This window comes from Festucalex cinctus, chromosome 18, assembly GCF_051991245.1.
Source record: "Festucalex cinctus isolate MCC-2025b chromosome 18, RoL_Fcin_1.0, whole genome shotgun sequence".
Taxonomy (NCBI): Eukaryota; Metazoa; Chordata; class Actinopteri; order Syngnathiformes; family Syngnathidae; genus Festucalex; species Festucalex cinctus.
Genome location: NC_135428.1, coordinates 1,735,083 through 1,757,639, shown reverse-complemented (window position 1 = coordinate 1,757,639; position 22,557 = coordinate 1,735,083). Strand labels below are relative to the sequence as shown.

General features: G+C 43.5%; 2 protein-coding genes and 1 long non-coding RNA gene across 3 annotated transcripts; 1 reads left to right on the top strand and 2 right to left on the bottom strand.

Moving 5' to 3' along the window:
• Positions 1–1,894: 1,894 nt before the first annotated feature.
• LOC144006007 (uncharacterized) lies at positions 1,895–17,352 on the bottom strand. The gene is made up of 11 exons (XM_077504614.1): positions 16,961–17,352; positions 15,569–15,689; positions 14,874–14,972; positions 14,752–14,785; positions 12,218–14,013; positions 12,094–12,124; positions 9,070–10,838; positions 8,275–8,320; positions 6,342–8,158; positions 5,327–5,363; positions 1,895–3,889 (listed from the first exon to the last, which is right to left on the bottom strand). Exons 1-11 carry the CDS (start codon positions 17,053–17,055, stop codon positions 2,343–2,345), a joined length of 7,392 nt encoding a protein of 2,463 aa, XP_077360740.1. The 5' UTR covers positions 17,056–17,352; the 3' UTR covers positions 1,895–2,342.
• On the top strand, positions 16,709–20,892 carry LOC144006009 (uncharacterized). Its single transcript, XR_013279721.1, has 3 exons — positions 16,709–18,902; positions 19,040–19,147; positions 19,211–20,892. It is a non-coding gene; the product is annotated as an uncharacterized LOC144006009 (long non-coding RNA).
• On the bottom strand, positions 18,322–22,126 carry thap12a (THAP domain containing 12a). The gene is made up of 5 exons (XM_077504615.1): positions 21,935–22,126; positions 21,351–21,465; positions 21,102–21,200; positions 20,890–20,920; positions 18,322–20,430 (listed from the first exon to the last, which is right to left on the bottom strand). Exons 1-5 carry the CDS (start codon positions 22,018–22,020, stop codon positions 18,629–18,631), a joined length of 2,133 nt encoding a protein of 710 aa, XP_077360741.1. The 5' UTR covers positions 22,021–22,126; the 3' UTR covers positions 18,322–18,628.
• Between the last annotated feature and the right edge of the window lie 431 nt (positions 22,127–22,557).

Genomic DNA, 22,557 nt, shown 5'->3' with positions numbered 1-22,557 from the left:
ATATTCATATCTATTTGTGTTTGTAGAAGAATAGGAGGTATTTACCATTCCAATAAATGCCTCAAAATGTAAGACTGTAAATTTAATTGAGGTAAAATCTGGGGAGTATTGTACAAAACATATTAACATACTCAACAGGGATAAAAAATTCAATTAAGCGGGAAAGTAATCAACAATTAAATTGCTAATTGCAGCCCTAAACATGTCCCTATTTTGTGACCTCACAATCACCAATTTGAATGTATTTTGTTGATGTTTTATGCCATAGATCAACACAAAGCAGCACAAGTGGTCTGCAAAAGACTTGAGGCGGGGAAGAAAATTATCTTTCCACCTTATTAATAAGCCAGATCGACAAATGAATGATTTAAATCAAGTGTCTGCAATTTGTAACTCTGGAGCCACATGTGGGTCTTTATAAAAAAAATTAATTAGTAGAAATCACAATTTTTCTATATTTGTATTATTTTTTTTTATAAAATATTACAAAAAACGATTTAAATAAAAAATGAATAATTAAATAAAATGTCAAGAGTCCAATGTTTTTAGTTAGACAAAAAGAGAGATAAAAGGTAGATAAAAAAAAAAAAAAGTTTTAATACCTAAAAATGTCCAAAAAGTAACCATAAAATGTCCATGACATAAAGAACAACCTAATCTTTTGCATTAGAAATCACCAAATTGTGAAAGTGTACTTTCACAAAGCAAGTATCCCGTGAGGGTGTTTTCACGAGATTTAATTCCGTTAAAATTCTGCCAGGGATTAGCCCGCATTGGAATCCTGAGCAAATAATTGACCTTCTCCAACAGAAAAGCGTCGGAAAACACTTGCCTCCAAAGGAATCACATATTAACTTAAGCACAATGGCGACATTGAAGCCAAAGAGCAGCGATTAGCATAACCGCTATGATCAGATCAGCTTAGCATTCCAACACCGCAGGGCCACGAAGACAACAAGTGAAACCAATTTGGGTGCATTTGAATAAATGAGTCAACCCACGAACACCCTCCAACTTGGGAAAGCAACCGAAATATTCCACGAACTTGCTTTGACCTTTACTGAAGAGGGAAATCATGCAACTGCTGTCTCACAGCGCCACCTTGTGTCTACGGCGCGATATGGTCAAGACAAACAACAAAATGGCTCTTTTTTTGGACACTTTTATTACTTTCTTGACAAATATATATGTTTTTCCCTATCAAGGAGACATTCTTTAAAAGCTAGGTTTACAGCAAATACAGTTTTGCAACGTGACGTAAAACGTGGGAAATCAACACACCGTGATGAAAGCGATTCAATTCGTGCACAAGGTAAAGGAAAAAGCTGACCTGTAAATGTCAAATAATTCAGAAAAATGATACTGATGACAGCCTGGTCATTTCTGGTAATGAGGGGAAAACTACTGTCGTTGTTTCAAATGCCAATGGGACAATTTTCATGATACATATTAGGAAATATTTCTTTTGTACGGAGCCCCTCTGGTGTCAGGGTTTGAATTTATTTTTTATTTTTGCTAATCTGTACCCTCAGCACAGTTTAGCACTTTTGTGGCGTTATGTAATACGCATGCGCAGGCAACGTTCGAGCGGTTGCTTGACAGCAGTATTAGCAGCGAACGGCAGCTTCTTTTCATCTTAAACTGTAGACTTATGTATCCGGTTGTGTAATGTTGCGCTTGTGCCACTGTGAGGCGCTCGAACACTTTTCTTCTTTCATTCTTTCACTTCCGTGTTAAGCCTGAAGGCTGTTGAAATGCTGACGTGTTGGTTAAAAATCTTCCCGTCATCCATTCATCGTTAAGATGCCAAAACTAGTCTACAGTTTAAGTTAAAAAAAAAAAAAAAAAAAAAAAAAAAACAGCCGTTCGCTGCTAAAACTGCTGTCAAGCAACCGCTCGAACGTTGCGTGCGCATGCGTATTACATAACGCCACAAAATAGCTAAACCGTGGGTACGGATTACTAAACTGTGGGTGCAGATTATTAAACTGTGGGTACAGATTAGCAAAAAAATAAAAATTCAGACCCTGTCACCAGAGGGGCTCCGTACTTTTGCATCAAGGCACACAAGTATTTATAATCGTCAAAGGATAATTGCTTCTTTTTTTTTTTAACTCCCCCAACCCCTCCGCACTCCTTATGTTGGTCCCATTGGACAGTACGACTGTATAAACTACAGGAAAAATCAGAAATATCCCCCCCAAAAAAAGGTTAACAGACTATCAACAAAGGAGAAATCATTAAATCAATATACAGAGAAATGTTGATTTCAGAACGGGAGGGCGTTGAATTGTTCTCGCGTTAATGGCGGCAGCACCATCTTCTCTCGGCTGGAAGACGAGCTACAGCGGATGGAGCTCAGTCAGGGATCGCTTTTCCTGCTGGATAAACTCCGGCAAGCTCCGCCTCCCCTGCTTGAAGTTGCTCTCCCGTCTGGAAAACGGCAAAATCACCTGCAGTCGCAGAAGCGTCTCGATGTTGCTGAAGCTTCGTATCTGCGACGTCTTGAGGGTGTCGAGCACGGTCGTGGGAAGATATCCCGCCAGGGGGTCCAGCCACTTCTCCTTCCACGACTTCATCTCGTCTTGAAGCGACGACTCGTCCGGCAAGTCTTCCTTGTACAGGCGCAGCACGAGGCCGCCCAGCGCGCCGCTTTCCGCTTTGGACATTGCGTAAGGCACGATCTCCAGACACCGGAAGGTGTCCGTCACCTTTTCGGTGAAGAGGTTGTCGATCTCCGATATCGAGTGCTCGACAAACTTCAGGCTCAGCGCGCCCTTGTAGAAGTCGCTCAGAGGCTGGAGGAGAACCGGATGCAGCAGCGGGACGTGCAGCTTGGAGGCGAGCGCGACGGCTTCGTCGAACCACGCCGCGTGGCGCGCGTCGATGTCGCTCCTCAAATCCCTGAGAGACGCGTTGAGATCCGGCAAGCTGTTCACGGCGAGCAGCATGTCTAAGGGCTTGCCCTGGAGAGACCGGCTGAGCCGTTTGGTTTGGCGCAGGACGTGCCTCCGCACCACCAACGAAAGGAGGAACTCGAAGTTCCGGATGGAGTCGAAGAAGCGCGACGCCTGCCGCCGCTCCGACGCGCTTCCGCGACGTTTCAGCTCGCTCAGGCAGAGCAAGACGGCTTCGACCATGTCCGCCATCACCTCGTGCATGTCGTGACTCTTCTCCCAATTCTTCACCAGCTTGTCCCTCAGCTCGTTGCCCTTCCCCTCGTTGTTCCCGAACACGCGCAGGATGGTTTCTTCCAGTCTGTTCTGCCGCTCGACGTCGCGCGTCAGCCAACGTAATATTTCGCCGACCGGCGCGGTTCGCTCGGACGCGTCTTCCGTCGGGGAGGACTTTGCCAGCCACACGTTGAGGGACAAACCGGAGCTGACCGTTCGGACCGCCTGAGGGTATTTGTTGGCGATGGCTAAGCTGACGGCTCCCATTTGCGTGCCGGCCTTGCCGACGCTCAGCAAGGCCTGCCCTCGGCAGTACGCCATGTTGAGCCCCCACTTTTCCGACAGCGTGGTCTCGATGGCCTCCAAAAGGACAGCGGCGTCCTGGAGGAGCGGGATGAAAGCCAGCGTCTCCTCGCACTGGATGTCCTCCTTGTTGAAGTACCTGACGCACAGCGGGACGTAAAGCTCGCCGTCGATGTCGACCGTCTGTTCCGTGATGATGGTGAAGAACTGCGAATCCCACAGCTCCTTGATAATCTCTTCGCGCAACAGCGGCTCATAAAAGGAGACGGGCTGTCTCGGTCCTTGAACCGTTTGCAGGACCGCTTCGGTTTCAGGAGGTTTCTCCTCCCCACCTGCGAGCTTCTCGGGTGTTTCGCTGGTGGCATCGGGCGCTGTTGGTAATTCCTGCTTTGGCAACTCTTCTGTGTCACCTCCTGTTGGAAATTGTGAAAACATTTAGCATCGTACTACGCAGAACACAAAACTACTTAATTATTAACTCATTAACTCTCATCTATTTTCACTGAAGCAGCTGGATTTGGACTGATTTTGTAAGGCCCACAGAATATTGTGTTCTATTGCTATAAAAATCATGGAACATATCAAAAGAAAGATTAAAGTCTCTTCTTTCATCAGTGAAAAAAAAAAAAAAAGTATGTTTCTATCTGTTTCCGTTTTGCAGCAATTAGCATTAGAATATAGCCAAGTTTCATTATTATTCACAAACCAGTTGAAAACACAGGGAAAAAGAGCTTGTTTTAACATAGCCCTGGTTGATCTCTTATACTCTGCTGCCACCTGCTGGCCTTTTTTTTTTTTTTTGTCATAACTACCATTGCTTTAAGCGACCTCTTCAGGTCAGAAGCTGCATCAAAGCCTTCTGTGTGCTCTAGCATAGAAAAAAGCATTTAAAAAAGAACCATATAAATTAGAGATAGACCGATAAGGTTTTTTCGGGCCCGATACCGATACCAATTATTAGTAGTGAAGGATGCCGATAACCGATATTTGGAGCTGATATTCATTTTCACTAAAAAGGGACATCAAAATTTGGAAAAAATACAAACTCCAGCTCTTATCTTTTTTTTTTTTTTTCTTTTTTTTTTAAAGCATGTTTATTGAGCAACTTTTAGGGTTAGTAAAATATTTTTAAGGGTTTTTTTTTTCTACACGAAATAAAAGTCTTCCAAAATTTAAAAATATCCAAAGTATTAAATTAAACAGAAGGTGCAGAGAGTTCCCAGGGTCGACAAAAATGAAAATAAAAACTTTTTTAAAACATTTACATTTAAATTAGTTTCCTGAAGTTAACACTTAAAAAAAAAAAAGGATCTATTATCGGCCATATGATTCGTCAAAATGGCCGATGCCGATATTTCTCAAAATGCTAAATATCGGGGCCGATAATCGGCCCAGCCGATAATCGGTCTATCCCTAATATAAATACGTTTTTGGTAGGGAAGACAAAACTATTAAAAAACGTATTTATATGTTTTGGGGTTTGAATGAGTTTTTATTTTCTTTTTTATATCAGGGAATAAGATGCCAGAGATATTTTTATTTTTATTCTTGCGATATTTTTTTTCACTCCTCCAGATGGCGCTCTTGGTTTAAAGATGCAAGTGGAAATGTAATCAATTTCCATTGCACTTGCTTTTATATTTAAACCGAGAGCACCGTGTAGAAGGAGAGCAAAATATCGCAAGTGCTTCATGAGACTTCATTTTTCCATCACTAATTTGATGCTAATGTCTTTTTCAAGCAAGTGACCGCATTTATTAAAAATGCAAAGTTGCAAACACCTCCAACCAGTCACAAAAACAGAAGGACCGAACTCATTCCGATTCATGAGATCAGATCAAGGCACTTACCCGTTTCGAGATGCAGACCTCGTAAAGTTTCCATCACCTGCAAAAAACAAAACAAAAACAAAAAAAGCACAACTTTCGGTCATGCGACGCAAATGCAGATTCAAACGTGCTTGAGTAAATCTAAAACATAACATTTCGCTACTGAACAAATATGTTAGACCACCAGCCAATATAAGGTTTACGCCACAGTTGCCCTAAATTAACAACGTTGGTAATAATACTTAAATTTTTACAATGGTACTATGGTTTGGTTTATCGTGTTTTTTAAAATAGTAATGGTTTCAATAACCACTAATTCTCTCTGTCACTAATATTAAGCTTTTTTTTTTTTCCCTTCTGTTTTTGAGGAGACTTCTAATATGATTGGTGGCTTGGATAGTTAAGTAAACAAGAGGGGAGGGGTTAGCATTTTGGAGGAGGGATCAAGAGCGAGACCTAAGAGACTGCGCAAACTCCAGCATACTTACCTTGAGGCCTTTTTGCTCTGTTGATTAGTTTCCATGCATTACGGAACATGAAATGGTGCCAGCGGCTACTACTTAGCCCCAAGGGCAATATGAGTAGCAAACAGGTCTGTTCTAAAAATTTGTGTTGTTCCGGTATCTTTTTGTTTTATATTTATTTAAAAAAAAAAAAGCTGATAATGTGTTTTGCTCACGGAAATCATAGTGTCAGGGGTTGAGTTTATAATATTTTATTTATTTTTTTATTTTATTTTAAACAATAACTATCCCTACATTTAAAAAAGTACTACTTTCCAAAGAATGAAAAAAAACCAAAAAAAAACCGAGACATTTTAATTAGATGTTGAATTTATGCCTCAATGTCTGACTTGTCAGAGTAGGTCAGTAAGACATCTTAAAAAAAAAAATTGAAAATCTTCATCGCCGTTCAGAATGGTGAAATGTTGAAACTGATTCCTTCCATTAATAAAGCAATTTATGATGCTGGCTGGTCTGTGAGACAAATAGGAACACGCGGCCTGTGAGATTAGTTAAGCACCGACTTGACTTACCTGTGAAAGGACGTGACCGCTCTCCGGATCAACTTCAATACACCTGCCAATGACTTCCGGCAGCCTCTGCAGCGTCGTGTCGTGCGAGAGGAGCATCACGCGAGCCGTCCGGTCGCCCTCGCACACGGCGTTCCTTAAAACATCCCGCATCGAATTCAGGGTGGACTTCATGAGGTCACATTCGATGCCGACGCTGGGCAACACCGCCACTAGCCGGAGCAGCAAAATAACGGTCGGGTGGTTTTTACACTCGGGATGAACCAACGTCTCGGCGATGGACGTCGGAGGAGGAGGCGCGTCCTGGTCTTTGTCTCTCCAGAACGCGGCCCACGAATTGATGTCCTGCTCAAGTGCATCCGGTTCGGGGAGATCGGACAGGTAGAAGTGAAAAGGTTTGTCTGCGGATTCGGGAAGAACGGGCTGCGGATTGCAAGATGGGAGTAGGGACAGAATTGAGAGAGCCTTCAGGTGGCTGTCTGAGAAGCTGTACTTCATTTCGTCGATCAGACTTTTGAGGAGGGGGATGCTCAAACTTTCCCTGTAGTACATCTCCGGAGAATCGAAGCCGCTGGCCTCTTCGCAGAAACACATTTGATGAGGGGCGACCTTTGTGGCCAATCGAAAGGCCTGCTCGAACCAAGCGGCGTGCACCGCGCCGACGTTCTCCAACATTTTGCCGAGCGTCTCGACGATTTGCGGGATCTTCTCCACCTCGCAAAGAATGTCGGCGGGGTTTCCGCAGCGGAAGACGGTGCTGCAGTTGCGGAGGGGCGCGCAGGCGTTCTTCAGGATCACGAGCGTGACGATGAAATCCGCGTTCTTCAGCGCGGCGGCGAGAACCTGAGCGTGAACGGACGCGGCGCCCCCGCCGTCGGCGCCGACGGCGTCCAGGCAACCGAGGACGCCCTCCAACGTGTCGGCGAGTATGTCAAAGAAGTCCTCTCGCTTTTTCCATCTCGAACAGCACGTCTCTGGAATTTCCTCCAAGGCCTCCCTCGGCATGTTCAAGAGCCCGTCGACGGCCTGCGCCAACCGTTCGGCGAGCCCGGCAGACTCGTCAAAGAACAGCAGCAAATCCTCCGTGATGTCCAGCATTTTGGCCAGCGAGGGGCAAGGCACGCTGCGCGCCAGCCAATGCGCCAAGCCGCAGGACTCGCTCGGCGTCACGACGCACAGCGGGTAGCTCTCCAGGATGTCCAAGGACATCTTCTTCAGGCTTTGGTAATCCGAGCCCATTCGCATGAACGCTTGCCCTCGGCAGTGCGCCATCGGTAAGCCCCACGATTCCGTGAGAATCTTGGCGAGCTCCCTCGCCTGCGCGTCGACGTCGCCGTTTTTGTCGTACGGCAGGTAACCGATCAGCTCCACTTTCGGAGCGGATTCTCGGACGTACCTGACGAAAACTGGCAGGCGAGTCTCATCGCCGATCTTTACGGGTTTGTCCGTGATGAGCGAGAAGAACGGCGATTCCTGCACCTCACTCAATACGACGTCTCGGATGGCGTCTATGAGTAAAGGCACGATTTCGCCTTCACTCATGGCCGCCGCGCGTTTGTCCTGACCGAACCAGTGGCACATGTTGAGCTCCTGCGTGAAATACTCTTTTTGCTCTTCAGAGAGATCTGCGAGACGGAGATTTTTTTTGCCGAGGATTGCGGCCTGTCTGAATATTGTCACCAGGTTTTGACGGTTGTCCGCAGCTTGTCCATTCTCGTCAACTGGCTTCATGTGCTGCTGTTGTTGTTGTTGTTCCTCTCTCAATTCAGGATACTGCTGAATTTCAGGCTCATCGCTTTCCATCTTGTCGGACGCGGCCACTACAGGGCAAAGGAAAAATAGTAGAAAAAATAAATATGATGTTCGGCCTAACAAATTACAATAGCAAAGTAATTTCAGTTGATGCTTAAAAAACAACAACAAAAAAATACTATACCTTCCATATTATCAGAGTTTCTGATTAAACTTTTGGCCTCTTTATCCTGTGGAGACAAAAAAAATATATATTACATATATTTAGTAGGGATGGGCGAGTACCGATACCAGCCTTTTTTTTCAAGTACTCGAGTACTCGTGACGCAGACGAGTACAAGCGAGCGATGGCAGAGGCGGAAGACGTAAAGTGAGTCCTCCTTGCCTGTAAGTGGCGCTAGCTAGCTTGCAGCAGTCTTTCACCAAAACTTCACCGGTTTGGAAATACTTCAAAATTGTGAATCTTAAACTAAAAGAGCATTTTTTTGTGTTTCATTTTGAGCGTTAAGACTATTGAAGAGTGTGCTGTTTTTTTTTTTTTTGTCAAAATGAAAGGAAATATATTTGTTTAAAAATATCTTTTAGTGATTTTTGTTTATTTGTCAAAATGTACTACTGGTATCGGCAGTTGGTATCGGTGAGTACTGAGGGTCTGAGTATCGGTATCGGTCTGAAAAAAAGTGGTGTCGAACATCCCCAATATTTAGCATTATCCATGACCCTCAGTTTTCATTCTTGACTCTCCAAGAAGTCATATTTGGAGCATCCTCTGGCTTCACTTTCAAATAGAGCAAATCCTGATCTGCATGATCTTCCCATCTATTCTTTGGCCTTCCTCTTGGCCTTTTTCCTTCTAATTGCAGACTCAAATCATTGTGAAACATGATTTTCACATGGCTTTGTCTCTACTGGAGAACCTGCTTGAGGAATAGGAAAAACAATATCGCAATTTACGGTTAAATATAACGAAAGCACTCACCAAGCAGATGCCCTCCAGAGCTTGCGGAGAAACCTTCAAACACTGGCCCACCATGCGGTCAAGATCTCTGTTGAAATCTGTGCCGACCTGTAGCACGGCCAAGCACAGGGACCGGTCTTTGGGATTGGTGTTCTTCAGATACTCCTGGAACTTCTTGTGTCGCATGACAACGCCACAGTCCTCGAGGGCCGTGCTGGGTAGCACGGACATAATCCGGAGCAGCGCGTTGATGTTGCCAAAGTACTGCATGAGCGGCAGACGCAGCGTCTGAAAGATGGAATTCGGGATCGTCACCGAGGCGACTTTGGTCTTCCACGTGACTCTCCAACAGCAGAGCTCGGTGAAGAAGTTGTCCGCGTCGGGAAGGTCACTGCTGTAGAGCGGCGGCTTGGATTTCAAGCTCTCAAACATGTAACTCACTGTAACCAAGCACGGGACCAGCGAGAGGAAATTCAGCGCTTCCTTGTGATCCTCGGAAAAATGATCCTTGACGGCGTTGATGAGGTTATCGACCAGCGGCACGCTTAAGCCGTCTTTGTAAAACCCTACCGGCTTTATTAAGCTGTCCCTCGGCAAAGAGTTTTCGGGCATTTCGATGGCCACTCTGAGACTCTGCGCAATTGCGCAGGCTTCGTCAAACCAATTCTGGTGGAAGACTTTCAAATTTGTTTTGACTCGGTTCAACGTGGCCACAATGCCGGCGATTTGACATAGCTGGAACGCCGCGTTGAAATGATCTCGCTGAAGACCCGCGCTCAGCTCTCTGGTAAAAGACGAGGTGTTTTTTAAGGTGACCAAAGCGATGATGAAATCAAATTGCAGTAGCTTGTTGAGGAGTAACCCAGCTTGTTCCGACACGTCCTTTTTCCACCTCTGGGGGTTGCTTTTAACTTTCTCCAGACACTCGACGAGGGGCTCCAGCATCTGCACAAACACTTCATACGAATCGTGCATTTCTTGCCAAAGGGAACAGTACGTCCCCTGCAATTCCTGCACCTTTTCGTAGCTCTCCCGGAGACCGTAGGCAATCACGTGATCCAGCTGTTTCTCGAGAGCAGTCCTGCTGCCGAAAAACGTCACCACCTCTTCAAACGTATCGAGGGCTCGTTTAACAACAGGTACCGGGATGGATTTGGACCACCATGTGTTGAATGAGTAGCAGGAGCAATGCGTGCTAATGGCAAGGGGATACTTCTCCTGCACTTTGCAAGCAAAGGCTTTGAGTTTGTAAGAAACGTCGCCGGATCCGAGGTATGCCTGCCCTCTGCAGTTGTTCAAATCGAGATGCCACTCCTCCGTCACGATTTCCGTGAGGCGATGCACCATGGCCTCGCAATCCAGATCTGCTTCCAGGAATCCCATCAACTCCAGTCGCATGACGTCGAAACTGTCCACGAACCTGAGGAAGAGCGGAAGGTATTCCTTCGCGCCGATCTTAACGACGCGATCGATGAACAAGGAAAAGAATGAACCCGCGGCCTCCGTGAGAATTCCTTCTCTGACTGCATCTTCACACACGGCGAGTACTTCTTTCATTTCCGACTTGGTGACGTACTCAACTTCTCCGTCCTGAGCGGGAGAAAGCTCATTTTGTGGCCAGCTTTGGCTGTTGTATGCCGCGGTCACCGCGGCTTGGAGGGCCGACTTCAAAGCTTCTCTATCCGTCTCAGCGCACTTCATCTCTACAAGACTCTCAGCGTCCATCTCCATGTTTATTAGTTGTAGTTCATCTTCAATGTCTTTCTCGGCGTGATTTCCTTGGCTTGCCGCTGTAAGAAAAGGTAAGTGGGTAAACATAGAAAATGAACACAATGGGACATAAATATAAATGTACAGCGCCGAGACTGTACGTTTATATTCGTACAAGGACTTGTGGGCAGAAGTGGCAAATCCAGGTCCAGAAAGTAAAAACCCTGCCACAGTTTAGCTTTAGCCCCTTGTGCTAGCTAGCTAGCAAGCTCCCTAGCAGGTAACCGAACACCCAGGGAGCTAGCTAAGGAGCTTGCTAGCTAGCACCTGGACCTGGATTTGCCACCTCTGTAATATAATGTGTCTTTACTGTAATTTCTAGCATAAATCCTTAAACTCCAAATTTTGTAGTCCTGTCACTGTGCTTCTAGCTAGCGAACTCCCTAGCTAGCTCCCCAGTGCTCAGATACCTGCTAGTGAGCTACCTAGCTAGCTAGCACAAGGGGCTAAAGCTAAACTGTTGCTGGGTTTTTACTTTCTGGACCTGGATTTGCCATCTCTGCTTGGGGGGTGCACGATAATATCGGTGGCCGATAATTATCAGCCAATTTGACGTCAAACAGATAAAACTGATAATAAAATCTGTCAATAATTATCGGCAATTAGACCAATGAATTCAATGTGTGCGTGCATTATTATTATAATATTAATATTGATAACAAAAACACAAAATTGTGCTTTTTTTTTGTGTATAAGCTCTTTTTTTTTTACAATATTGTGGCCTTTTTTAAATATCGTCAGCCTCCCCACAACAGGGTGATAATTATCGTATCGTGAGCTTCATATCGTGATAATATTGCATTGTGATATTTGGATATCGTTACATCCCTATTTATTGGTGCACCAATTTTCCTAAATTTTGTTTAAAAATGAAATGTGAAATGAAATGTGTGACTCGAGTTACCATTGACATTGGTCCCTCTGGAAATATCATTTGTGGATTTTTTTTTTTTTTTGCCATTACATCCGCAAACCCCTACTCAAATAAACGAAGGCGGTTGTCTACGCACCGGATACGTCATCGCGATCACATGACCTGCATAACGGCGTTGCCTAAGGTATGTTCTTATTTCGATACTTAATCGGTTTAAAAAATTACAAAATAAAAAATACTGGCAAATGAGTTTTAAGTGGTATATTCCTTTAATGGTAAACATTACGTTGGTTTGCAAACGTTTGGGTTGGTGAAGACCATCATGGAATGAATTATTCACTGTATAAAATGCCATTATTACTGAACGGCATCAATGAAAACATTTGGATAAATCACCATACCTTTAGAAGGTTTATCTTTAATTTCTTCGTCCTGTAAAACACACAAAAATGGCCACCGTTATTAAACATGTTTTATTATTGGTCAAAACAATTCCAAAAAAAAACAAAAAACAGATCTACTCACGGTCTGTATCAACTGCAGTATGTCTGGATGCTTCTGGACATACGAATCCACCATTTGCTCAACATTGAAATGCACATCTTGGTTCACGTAGACGTATGCAGAGCTACACTGTCGTTGGTCCTCGGGCGTGTCTTTCAGGTAGGCGTGGCATCGTTCCAGTACCATGTGGTATTGCCCGTAAACATCTGCCTCGGCATTCACACATGGCACGGTACCCAACACCCTCAGCAAACTCTGCACGTTTGGGTAAAAGCCGATGTCCGGTATCTTGAGCGTGGCAAACACCGTGGTTGGCAGAATCCGCCGTTTGCTCGCGTGCCTCCATTTCACTTCCCAGCAACCGAGCTCTTCGTAGAACGTGTCGGGCCTGGCGAGGTTGGTCAAGTTGGCGTCCGCCACTTTGTCGCGGCGGATGCTGAAATTGTGGTCGGCCATGTAGGACGGCACTAAGGAGAGCCACCGGAGAATCCGCACCATCTCGATGCTGAAAATCCGCTTGACCTCTGCAACAAGATACTGCAAGATGGGCCGCGCTAAGGTCTCTCTGTAAAAGTCTTCGAGCGGGGCGTCACTCGAATCTCCGTGATCCATCTCGGGTCTGACGACCTCGACGCCGAGCTTCTTGGCTCGACCGACCGCATCCGAAAACCACTTCCGGTTGAATATGGCAATGTCCTGTTGGTATTTGTTGACCAGCTTCAAGGCATTTGAAATCGTGTACTGCAACGTCGTGCTCATGCTGATGATCCCCCTGAGACTCGAGTTGAGTATGCTGACGCAACACAGGGTGTTCTTGAGAACCACCAGCGTCATGATGAAATTGAAATTCCTCAGAACCGGCTTGAGCCTGGCCATCTGCTCCGCCGCGTCTTCGTCCACTTTTGAAATCATCTCGTTGATGCAGTTCAGGAACGGCTCCAAGATATCCAACATGGTTTGGAAGGCGTCGGTGCCGTATTCCCAATTCGTAACGAGGATGCCCTTGATTCGATCCACTTCTCCCTTTATTTGCCGATACGCCATCTGGATTTTCCCTTCCAATCTCTTGAACAGCTCGGGTGTGTTCCTGAGTAACGAGGCCACTTCTTCAACAGTGTCCATGATAGTTTGAATTGTCGGCACCGGCATGCAGCGGATAATCCAAATGTTAAACGCATACGGGTCACTTGGTGACAACACAACCTGTGGGAACTCCAGTAAAATTTTGCAAGTGAGGTCTCGAATTGGCTGACACATGTGCCCGCTAACGAGATACGAGAGTCCTCTGCAATGCTCCATCCGCAAGGCCCACTTATTTCTCAACTCGGACAGAAGATGGTGAAAAAGATTGTCCGCGTCCAAATCGCAAGGCAGGAAGCCGACGAGGTGTTTTTGCGGGAACCCGGCCTCCGTGACCGAGCGAATGAAAATGGGGATGTGCTCCTTTCCCTCGATGCTGGTCACATTTTGGAGCAGAATGGAAAAGAACCTGGCGTGTCTCAAGCTGTTCTGGATCTCCTTTCGCATGAGGCTCTCACTGACCTGCAGGATTTCCTTCTTGTCAATTTTCTCCACAAAGGTTTGCTTCAGCGAACGCTGGTCCCTCGCTCCGGTCGACTCTTCGGTGTTGATGCTGCCGCCGTTGATGCTGAATCCGGTCAGTGCCAGAATTTCCTTGAAATACGCCTTAAGAGTCTCCTTGCCTTTAAAGCCGCCTACATTCTCTTGCGTTTGGTAACTTTTCTGTTCAAGTGTTGCAGTGCTGTCGCCAGGAACTTCTTTCGCCTCCTCGGTCACATTCGGTGTTGCTATGTTGTCTAATGGAAAAAGAGAACATAACTGAGTCAAATTGATTTTTATATTCCACATAAATATTTTATTCATTATGGGACTTTAACGCGTTAACCCGTCGGCAGTCTTGTGACCCGTTTTGGGCTTTTTGATGGTTCTGACCAAGTCATTTCAAAATAAGATATGACCTATTGGTTTTAAAGTAGCACTAAGGAACTTTTCAAAGGTAATCAAATATTTGTATAACTCTTCTGGTGAAACCTCCACTTAAAACTAGTGTTGTTCCGACACCATTTTTTGGCCCCCGATACCGATACCCAGCTTTGCAGTATCGGCCGATACCGATACCATACCGATACTTAAGTTTTTTTGTGTTTTTTCCTCAACATGAAAAAGCTGTCCTGCTATTGGTTCAGATCATTCAAGGGCCAATAGGATATCTTAGATTGGCATGCAGTGAACATGTCACATACCAGTGAATGTCGTGCACGAGCAAGACACAAGATGCTGCATCCAAAATCCATCCATCCATTTTCTTGACCGCTTATTCCTCACAAGGATTGCGGGGGGGGTGCTGGAGCCTATCTCAGCTGGCTTTGGGCAGTAGGCGGTGTACACCCTAGACTGGTTGCCAGCCAATCCCACTGATTCGATATTGATTATTAGATTAAAAAAAATAATAATAAATTAACCCAGCCCTATGATTTAAAAATGTATTGGTCAGACCCTAGTCATGATTTTGTTTGACATGCACTGAATTTTACCTTTTGTCTTCTTCACAGTGGGTTCCTCTTCCACCTGTAATAATAATAATAATAGTTTATTTATTCATTAAATATTTGATTGAAAATTTTAAGAGACGTTTGTCAGACAGTGACACACTTACAGGGCCTCCTGCACGTTTCCTGTTACATGTTGGTTCATTATTAGTGGGCACAGCAAAATCAAATATTGTTGGAACAGCGTCGTCGTTCAAGAGACTTTCCTGGAAAAAGGAAAAAAACAAAAACAAAAATATGATTTGGACTTCTGCTTCGACTCAAAATTTAAAGTTTTTCTTTTGGTGCCAAACAAGAAAAACATTTCTTTTCTATTTCTTCTTCTTTTTTTTTAAGATTTTAAACATAGAAGGGCCAAAACATCCCCAATAAAAATTTAATTGCACTAAAAGAACTAGCCACCAGAGGGTGCTAGAGCTTCACACATGGAAATCAACCTGACTTTTTTTTTAACAGATGTGTTGCATTTAAATATCGTGAACATGACGACGACGATATTGTGGCAGTTTTAGTACCACGATATCACGATATTGCCCTTATCGTTACATCCCTAGTACATTTAACAAATGCAATTATTTAGTGTTTATTCATTTTGGTTTATAATTTGCAGTCATTCAAACTGGAGTCAAAGGGTGTTTCTATTGCAACTCCCACTGCCGCCACTCCTGGCCCAAAAATCACGCAGGAAGCTGAAAATAAAACAACACTATGTATAATATGACACACAACAGTAAAAATAAAACGTTGCTAAACAATTATGAGAACGTGTGTGTAAAGCATAATACGCAATATGACTGATTACCTGATTAGTCATCAAAGAGGGTTCAAAGTGTTTTGCACAAAGTTTGTAGAGTTTATGCAGCTCCTCTGGAGGTTGTGATGCCAAATCTTGACGACAACAGTTAGTCAACCATTTTTTGCAGCTAAAAATAGAGGGAAAACACAATGAGAAGAAATGTATGCCATTTTCACTTGAGCTCTGTGTGTACATACAAATACATGATTGTTTTGTTTTCGTTTTGTTTTTTTTACTATTCACAGATACAACTGTGTGAAGGTCGTGGCATAACAGCGGCTTTCGTTCTAATATTTCACATGAAACCTGAGATAGTTTGGAGTACTATCTAAATTATGGCAATACTTGAAGCTATATGACATTTTATAGCAAACTAGATCAGGAAAAGTTCAATAGGAACCGTGTCATGTATTTTATAGCACACGTTACGTCACAGCTATTCAGTAGCTCGACCAAAACGGGCCAAAATGGCGCTTAGCAGGCTGTCATTATTTTGATCCTTAATCTTTTTTTTTTTCCTTTCAGGTAATCAAATGCCATTGATATTTTTCACTATTGTTTATACACGTTCAGTGGTGTGTTGCTTTAATCGTGTTATTTGCGAAAAAAAAATATAACAGTAGAAACATATTGTCTGCAGGTAGAACTAATTTATTTCGATCAAATGACAGATCAGGGCTAGCTAAGGTGTTCCAAACCTCGCAGGGACGCGTCACATCGGGCGTGGATGGCTTGAGGTTGAACAAGAGTGAACTCCAACTTAAATTTGATGATGCGAAAAAATAATAACCGAGCATTTTAGACTTCAACTCTGTTCAACTAGTTCATCAATTAGCTACAAGATGAGTCATTCTAATTGCCAAACGAATGAAAAGAACAGAATTGCATCGTTCAAAATGGACTGAAAAGCAAACCAAATTCGTTGTTTATGAAGTCGTGAATGGTTAACCGACGAATAAGTGAAAATTGAGTAGCCTAACTGTTTTGTTTTGTTTTTTTAATTAGTGAAACTAGTCGGTCTCACTGCCTTACCGCGGCGAGCCGCTAGGTGTCGTATAACAGATAGGGTTTTACAATTTACACAACAAAAAGTTTCCAACTACGCTTTCTTTTCATTTTAGAAAAAAATCGAACACTACATAACAACACAACGACCACCCCTCGAGTTAAGTTTCCCCATTCAGAACGAATGCATTTACTTTATTTTCCCTTGACTTTTTTTTTTTCAGGAGTGTGGTGGTGAGTCTGCGCCATTTTCAACTGAGTTGTGTCAGTACTGTTAGCCAACATGATGTTAAGCGAACGACAATGCTAAAGGCAGATGGCTAACATTTCTTTTGCATGTTCGGTACCTCGCGTACGTCCCACTCTTCGATGGGGGGGAAAAAAAAATCTTACCGCTCCGGGTCCAAGGGAAAGCTGAAAAGTGGGATGCTGGTATCGGACCCCTCTTGCTGGTAGTCACAGTTGGCTGCAGCACAGCAGTCAGTCATTTTGGAAAGCAATGTAGCTTGCTAACTAGCCAGTTAGCTAGCTTAGCTGGGGTAGTCCACTGAGAAGCGAAAGCAGCGCAAGAGTCTCCAAGACTCCTGCCACGGCGAAACGTCTACGAGCAACAGTATATTTGAGCACTATTCTAGTTGAAAGTATTTTAACGGCCTAAGACCCGACTAGTTCCATTCTTAAAAAGTTGATGCTGCATGGTGTTCCAAAGAGTCGCCGAGAGCGTGATTATGAACCAGGAACTAGACACTGCAGTGAAACATGTTGTCCAGCAGAGGGCAGAATAGGCTTCATTGGCCGGAATCTGGGTTCTCCGACGCTTACAGCTCACCGTTGTTGTTTTTATGTTAAGTTTCAGTACATATTTTACATATATTTTGACATTTGCGTCTAAATGTAATTAAATGGTGAATGATTTTTGAGAACTAGACACATTTCCGATTTTCTCCGGATACCCAACCTTCCTTTCCAAACTGCATTCAAAGTTAATTTGATTAATTGTCAGCCCTAAGTCAAATTTAGTTCAACCGGTACATGGCTGTGTGTTAGTGGCAACCATAGGATGTATATCTGAGCTTTTATTTAAGACAGCATGCCATGTGATGAACACTTTTTCTGTTTGTGAGACAAATGTGTCCCTGATGAAGACAAGTAGCCTGAAACCCGAAACTTTCCTCTTGCTTAATATAAACTGGAATAGGCTCCAGCTCGGATACTGCTTTTGTTGTGAGGTTGCATTAAGTAAAACTATTGATATGCACTCTATAAACTTGTTCATTTAATTGGAGATATAAATTGTGGTTTGAAGGAAAGGAACCATCAGTTAACAGTGCTTGTAATAAGCGAAGTTTGCATCTCGAATTCAAGGTGCATTATGGGTAGCGGCGTGGTGCATTGTGGGTAGGCGAAACTACCAAACGCCAGCGGTCATTGAAAATGAATTGGATCCGATGGAATCGGCTCCGATATAAACGTTTCAACGGCTGGAAAGTTGCTGTTTTTTTTATTAACATGCATAGCATGTGGTTTACCGATATCGAGGAAGTTGACTTGCAAGCTTTAAAGTGCACAGTTAGGCAAAGATTGTCACCACTCTAATCTCCGCCATTCAAATTGATAGGGTAGTTGGTAGCCTCGTTTTTTGTTTTGTTTTTCCTCGCGCATGCGCAAACTTAATGCGCACTTCGCTTATTGCTGATTGTCCATCTATTAAAAGCCTTCGTTGGAAATTTGTGTATAATGACTTAGACTACAAAAATGGAAAAACATTTTATTTTATTACAAATTGTATTGGGGAATGAATGAACAAACAGTTCTCACAGCGTATTAAAAAAACAACAACATCAATCTTAGACAATAATGTATTGTGAATGACTGCTGGATAGTCACAGTCGTCATTTGGAACAATTGTAATCTTGAATGATATTTAGACACTTCTGTCAAGTTTGTAATGTTTTTGTGTTCAATTTGAATTTTAATGAGTTGTTTACAATGCATCTAAAAAAAGAGAGAGAGAAAGAAAACCTTAAAAACATTCAATTTTATGAGACCACTCTCTAAAAACTAGTCAGTTTCGCCACTGCTGGGGTATGTCTTCATATAGACTTCAACCATTGCATCCAAATCATATCCCACATCATTGTTGATGTTCAGAAGAGCGAGGCTCTTGCATTTAGCCGAGTCGGGGGTGTTTTGCATGTACATCTTGAAGCGCTTGTACGCCACATCACAATTGACTTCCAGGGCCAAAGTAGGCAGGACGCCCAGTAGCCTCAGGACCGCGAGCATGTTTGGGAAGAACTTGACGTCAGCCTGCTGCAGCGTTTCCTGCAGACTGGTGAGCAACATTTCTCCTTTCCCTTTTTTATTCCATTTAACCCACCAACAATGCACCTCAGCGGTGAGGGAACTCGGGTTCGGAATGTCGTTTTTGAACACCAACATGTTTTCTTCGGGTTGGCCGTCCTTGTTTAGCTCCACGACGAAGGGGACCAGCGACAAGCATCTTAGCGCGTTGATGTGGTCGTCGCTGAAGAGTTCGCCGACTTCTTTGAGCGTATGGTTCACCACAGGAAGAGAAAGGTGCTCCTTGTAGTAGTTTTCCGGCTGAAGGCTTCCCGAGTCTGACTGACGCTTCCTCAATAGCGACCGAGGAAGTTCTACCGGGATCTCCATCGAGGCGGAGAGGTTAACCGCCTCTTCGGTCCAGAACTCGTGGTACACGTCAATATTGTCGGACACTTCCTTCAGAGAGTGCAACACGGCTTTCACGCCGCCAGCAGCGAAATAGACATCCGTCGCTTCTCCTTCGAGATTCTTCCCGAACGCCCTTATAAGGATCATGGTGTTTTTCAGCACAACCAAGGCCATAATGAACTCGTAGTCAGACAGCGCTTTCGAGATCTCCAAGGCATCGTACGTGATCTGATCGCTCCATCGCAAGTCTTCGTTGTCGTGCACGCTGTCCACGCAAAGGAGCAAAGCCTCAAGGAGCTCCAGGGTCACCTCGAACGCATCGTGTCTTCTCGTCCAACTGGTGCAACAAATCTCCTTCAGCTCTTTGACCTTCTCCTCTTTGTCGGGATAAATCACCGAAATGGCGTGCTCCAACTCCAGACGCAGCAAAGGCGACTGTTTGAAGAAAGACTCGATTTTGGTCAGGGTTGACATGACAATCTGAACCCCTGGCAAAGCCATGGCATTGGCCAGTGCGATATTCAAGGCTTGAGTGGGTCGAGCGGTGAGCATGACCAGCGGATACTTCTCAGATACTTTGGCAGCAAACGCTTTGATTTTCGTCAAGTGCGTCCCAGAGCACGAGTGTGCTTGGGCTCGACACTGCCCCATGTTCAACCCCCATTCATCGATCAATTCAGACAGCAGCTTCTCCGCCAAAACGTCTGCGTCTCCATCGAAAGACAGGAAGCCCGCAAACCTCTCGCGCTGGTAGTTGGAGTCGTCCACGTAGCGCAGGAACACGGGGAGGTACCACTCCTCCAAAATCTTCACCACGTCATCGGTAATAAGTGAGAAGAAGCCATTTTCTTTCACTTCCTCGATGACCTTGCGCCGGATGCATCTCTCGCACACTTCAATCAGTTGTTTCAGATGACGTGATGAACAACCCTCTCCATTTGCCTCATACTTCTTCATCCCCTCATCTCCACAACTCATCCGATACTCTAGCAATGCCTCAAAGTTGTTTAATTGCGTATCCTGTTTAATACTACTGGGCCTGGTCACGGGAATGTTTTGCTCTCCTAACAACACGAGAGCTTCAAATAAAGACCTGAGATAGTCTCTGTATGTGTCTTCCTTTGGAATGGCCTCCTCCTCGTCCACGTCATCTTGAGAGCTTTTGATTTCTACGAGGGTGAAATAAATTACTGAACGCCAAATCATGCATTAAAGTGACAGTGTGTAGGATTTAGTGCCATCTACCAAGTACTACCGATAGTCCGTGGGTCAAACCAGAATTTGGTCCCACCCAGGGTGGAAATTTGACATTTTATTGATATATATATATTTTTTTTTTTACAATTTGGTTGCACATGATCTATAAACCATGCAAAACTATTGATGATGAAAATACACCGCGATTAATTAATTTAAAAAAAAATATGTCCTCCTTTTTGACCTTATGGAAATGGCCACCCTCGATTAAAGATTATTTAAAAAATGTACGTGGATATAAATTCATATTAGAAAAAAAATAACAGTATTTTTTTTTTTTTTTTTAATGAATGAATTATTAGTTCACGACTAGATGACACTAAATGCTACACACGGTCTCTTCAAGCTTGTAAAAAAAAATATCGACTTACTTTTTCTCCCACCCGTCGTCGTGTCTTCATCCTTGAAAGTAAAAAAAACAAACAAACAAAAACATACATTATAAATAGAGTAAACCGCCATTATTTAAAGTGGACAAAAAAATAAAAATAAAAACATCGCACGTCTCGCGATGTGGTTATCGCGTATGCGCGCATCGCGATTGCGATGTCCAAACGATATATCGTGCAGGCCTCATACGCACCATCTCTTTACTGCGCTTTCCTTGTGCATTTTGAAGTTTGCTGGGATCGTCAAAGATAGTTGGTATGGCGTCATCCTTTATCACTGTAACAGGATCACTCTGTAAAAAAACAAAGCCCCAAATACAACAGTATATGCAAACTTTATTGACTCAACATGATGGATCCCGAGTGCGTAAATGTTTAAACATTATGCAGTACTTAAAATGGGGAATTACAATCATTTGACTTGATTTCATCACATGACTTACACTATCGTCAGAAGTTTCAAAATGCTTTCCACACAGTCGGTAGTATCTGAAAAGATGTTCAGGTGATTTGTCCAGTAGGTCTTCCCGCTGGCATTTTTCCACCCACGTTTTACACCTAGAATGTGAAGTCATCAATATGACAAAATATTACAGATTGACCCTCTAGGCTCATGCTGGCCATTAGTGTCCAACTCACTTGCTTGTCAGGTGCAAATGTAATAAAAACTTTTTTTTTTGCCTGATTTTGTATTTCCCAACTTTCATTCCAATTCTTTACTAAAAAGATACTTGACTCATTTAGCCATTTGAATGATCTATAATTAATTTGATAACTTCATTACTTTTCATGTACAATTTATACCTTCAAAAACGGTATTCATCACATTAGTGAATAATTTATAGAATTTATCGTGTACATGTAATGTTTACATCGGACACACTTTTATTAACCCTATGTAACGCTTAGTGTGAATAAAATAACACCAATGGCACGCTTATTATTATTACAGTATTATTATTATTGTATAAGTAGCGCCTGAAGACATTTTGACCAGAAACCAGTATCCGCTTTAGATTCGGCTTACCTTTCTGCATGAAGCGGAAACCTGAAGAGTGAATACGAGTCCGATTTTACACTGGTACAGTTAGGAGCGGCACATTGGTTCTGCATTGCCTTGTAGTTCGCTTTATTAATTATTAGTGATGAAGTTCTGTAGGTAGCAAATGCTGCTAACTGTAGCGCCGAAACGTTTGGACTAATTGTGGACTTCCGATACTGTATTTCAAAATAAAATATATTAACTAAGCGGTAATGTACAGTATCTGTTAGTAAGAGGGGTATCATATTTACCTACATGTAATATTTTACAGGTTTTGAAAAGATTCATGTGTACGTCTTTAATGTATGATGTAAAAAAGAAAAGAAAAAGGGAAAAAGAAACACACAGTACAGCATGAAATAAAGCACACTTTATTTTGAAACGCTAACGCCAAGCTTGACGAGCTGCAGCGCGCGTGCGCAATAATTCGGCCATTTTGATAGTCAACTATGGCAGCTTCACTTGGACAAAACAACGATTTATTTATTTATGTATTTATTTTAAACAGGTATGAACAATGTTTCCCCTGGGCTCAGACGCATATATAATATACCAAATAATCGTCCGTGTTTACAATAAAGAGAAAAATTACGGGTCAGCCATGTTCG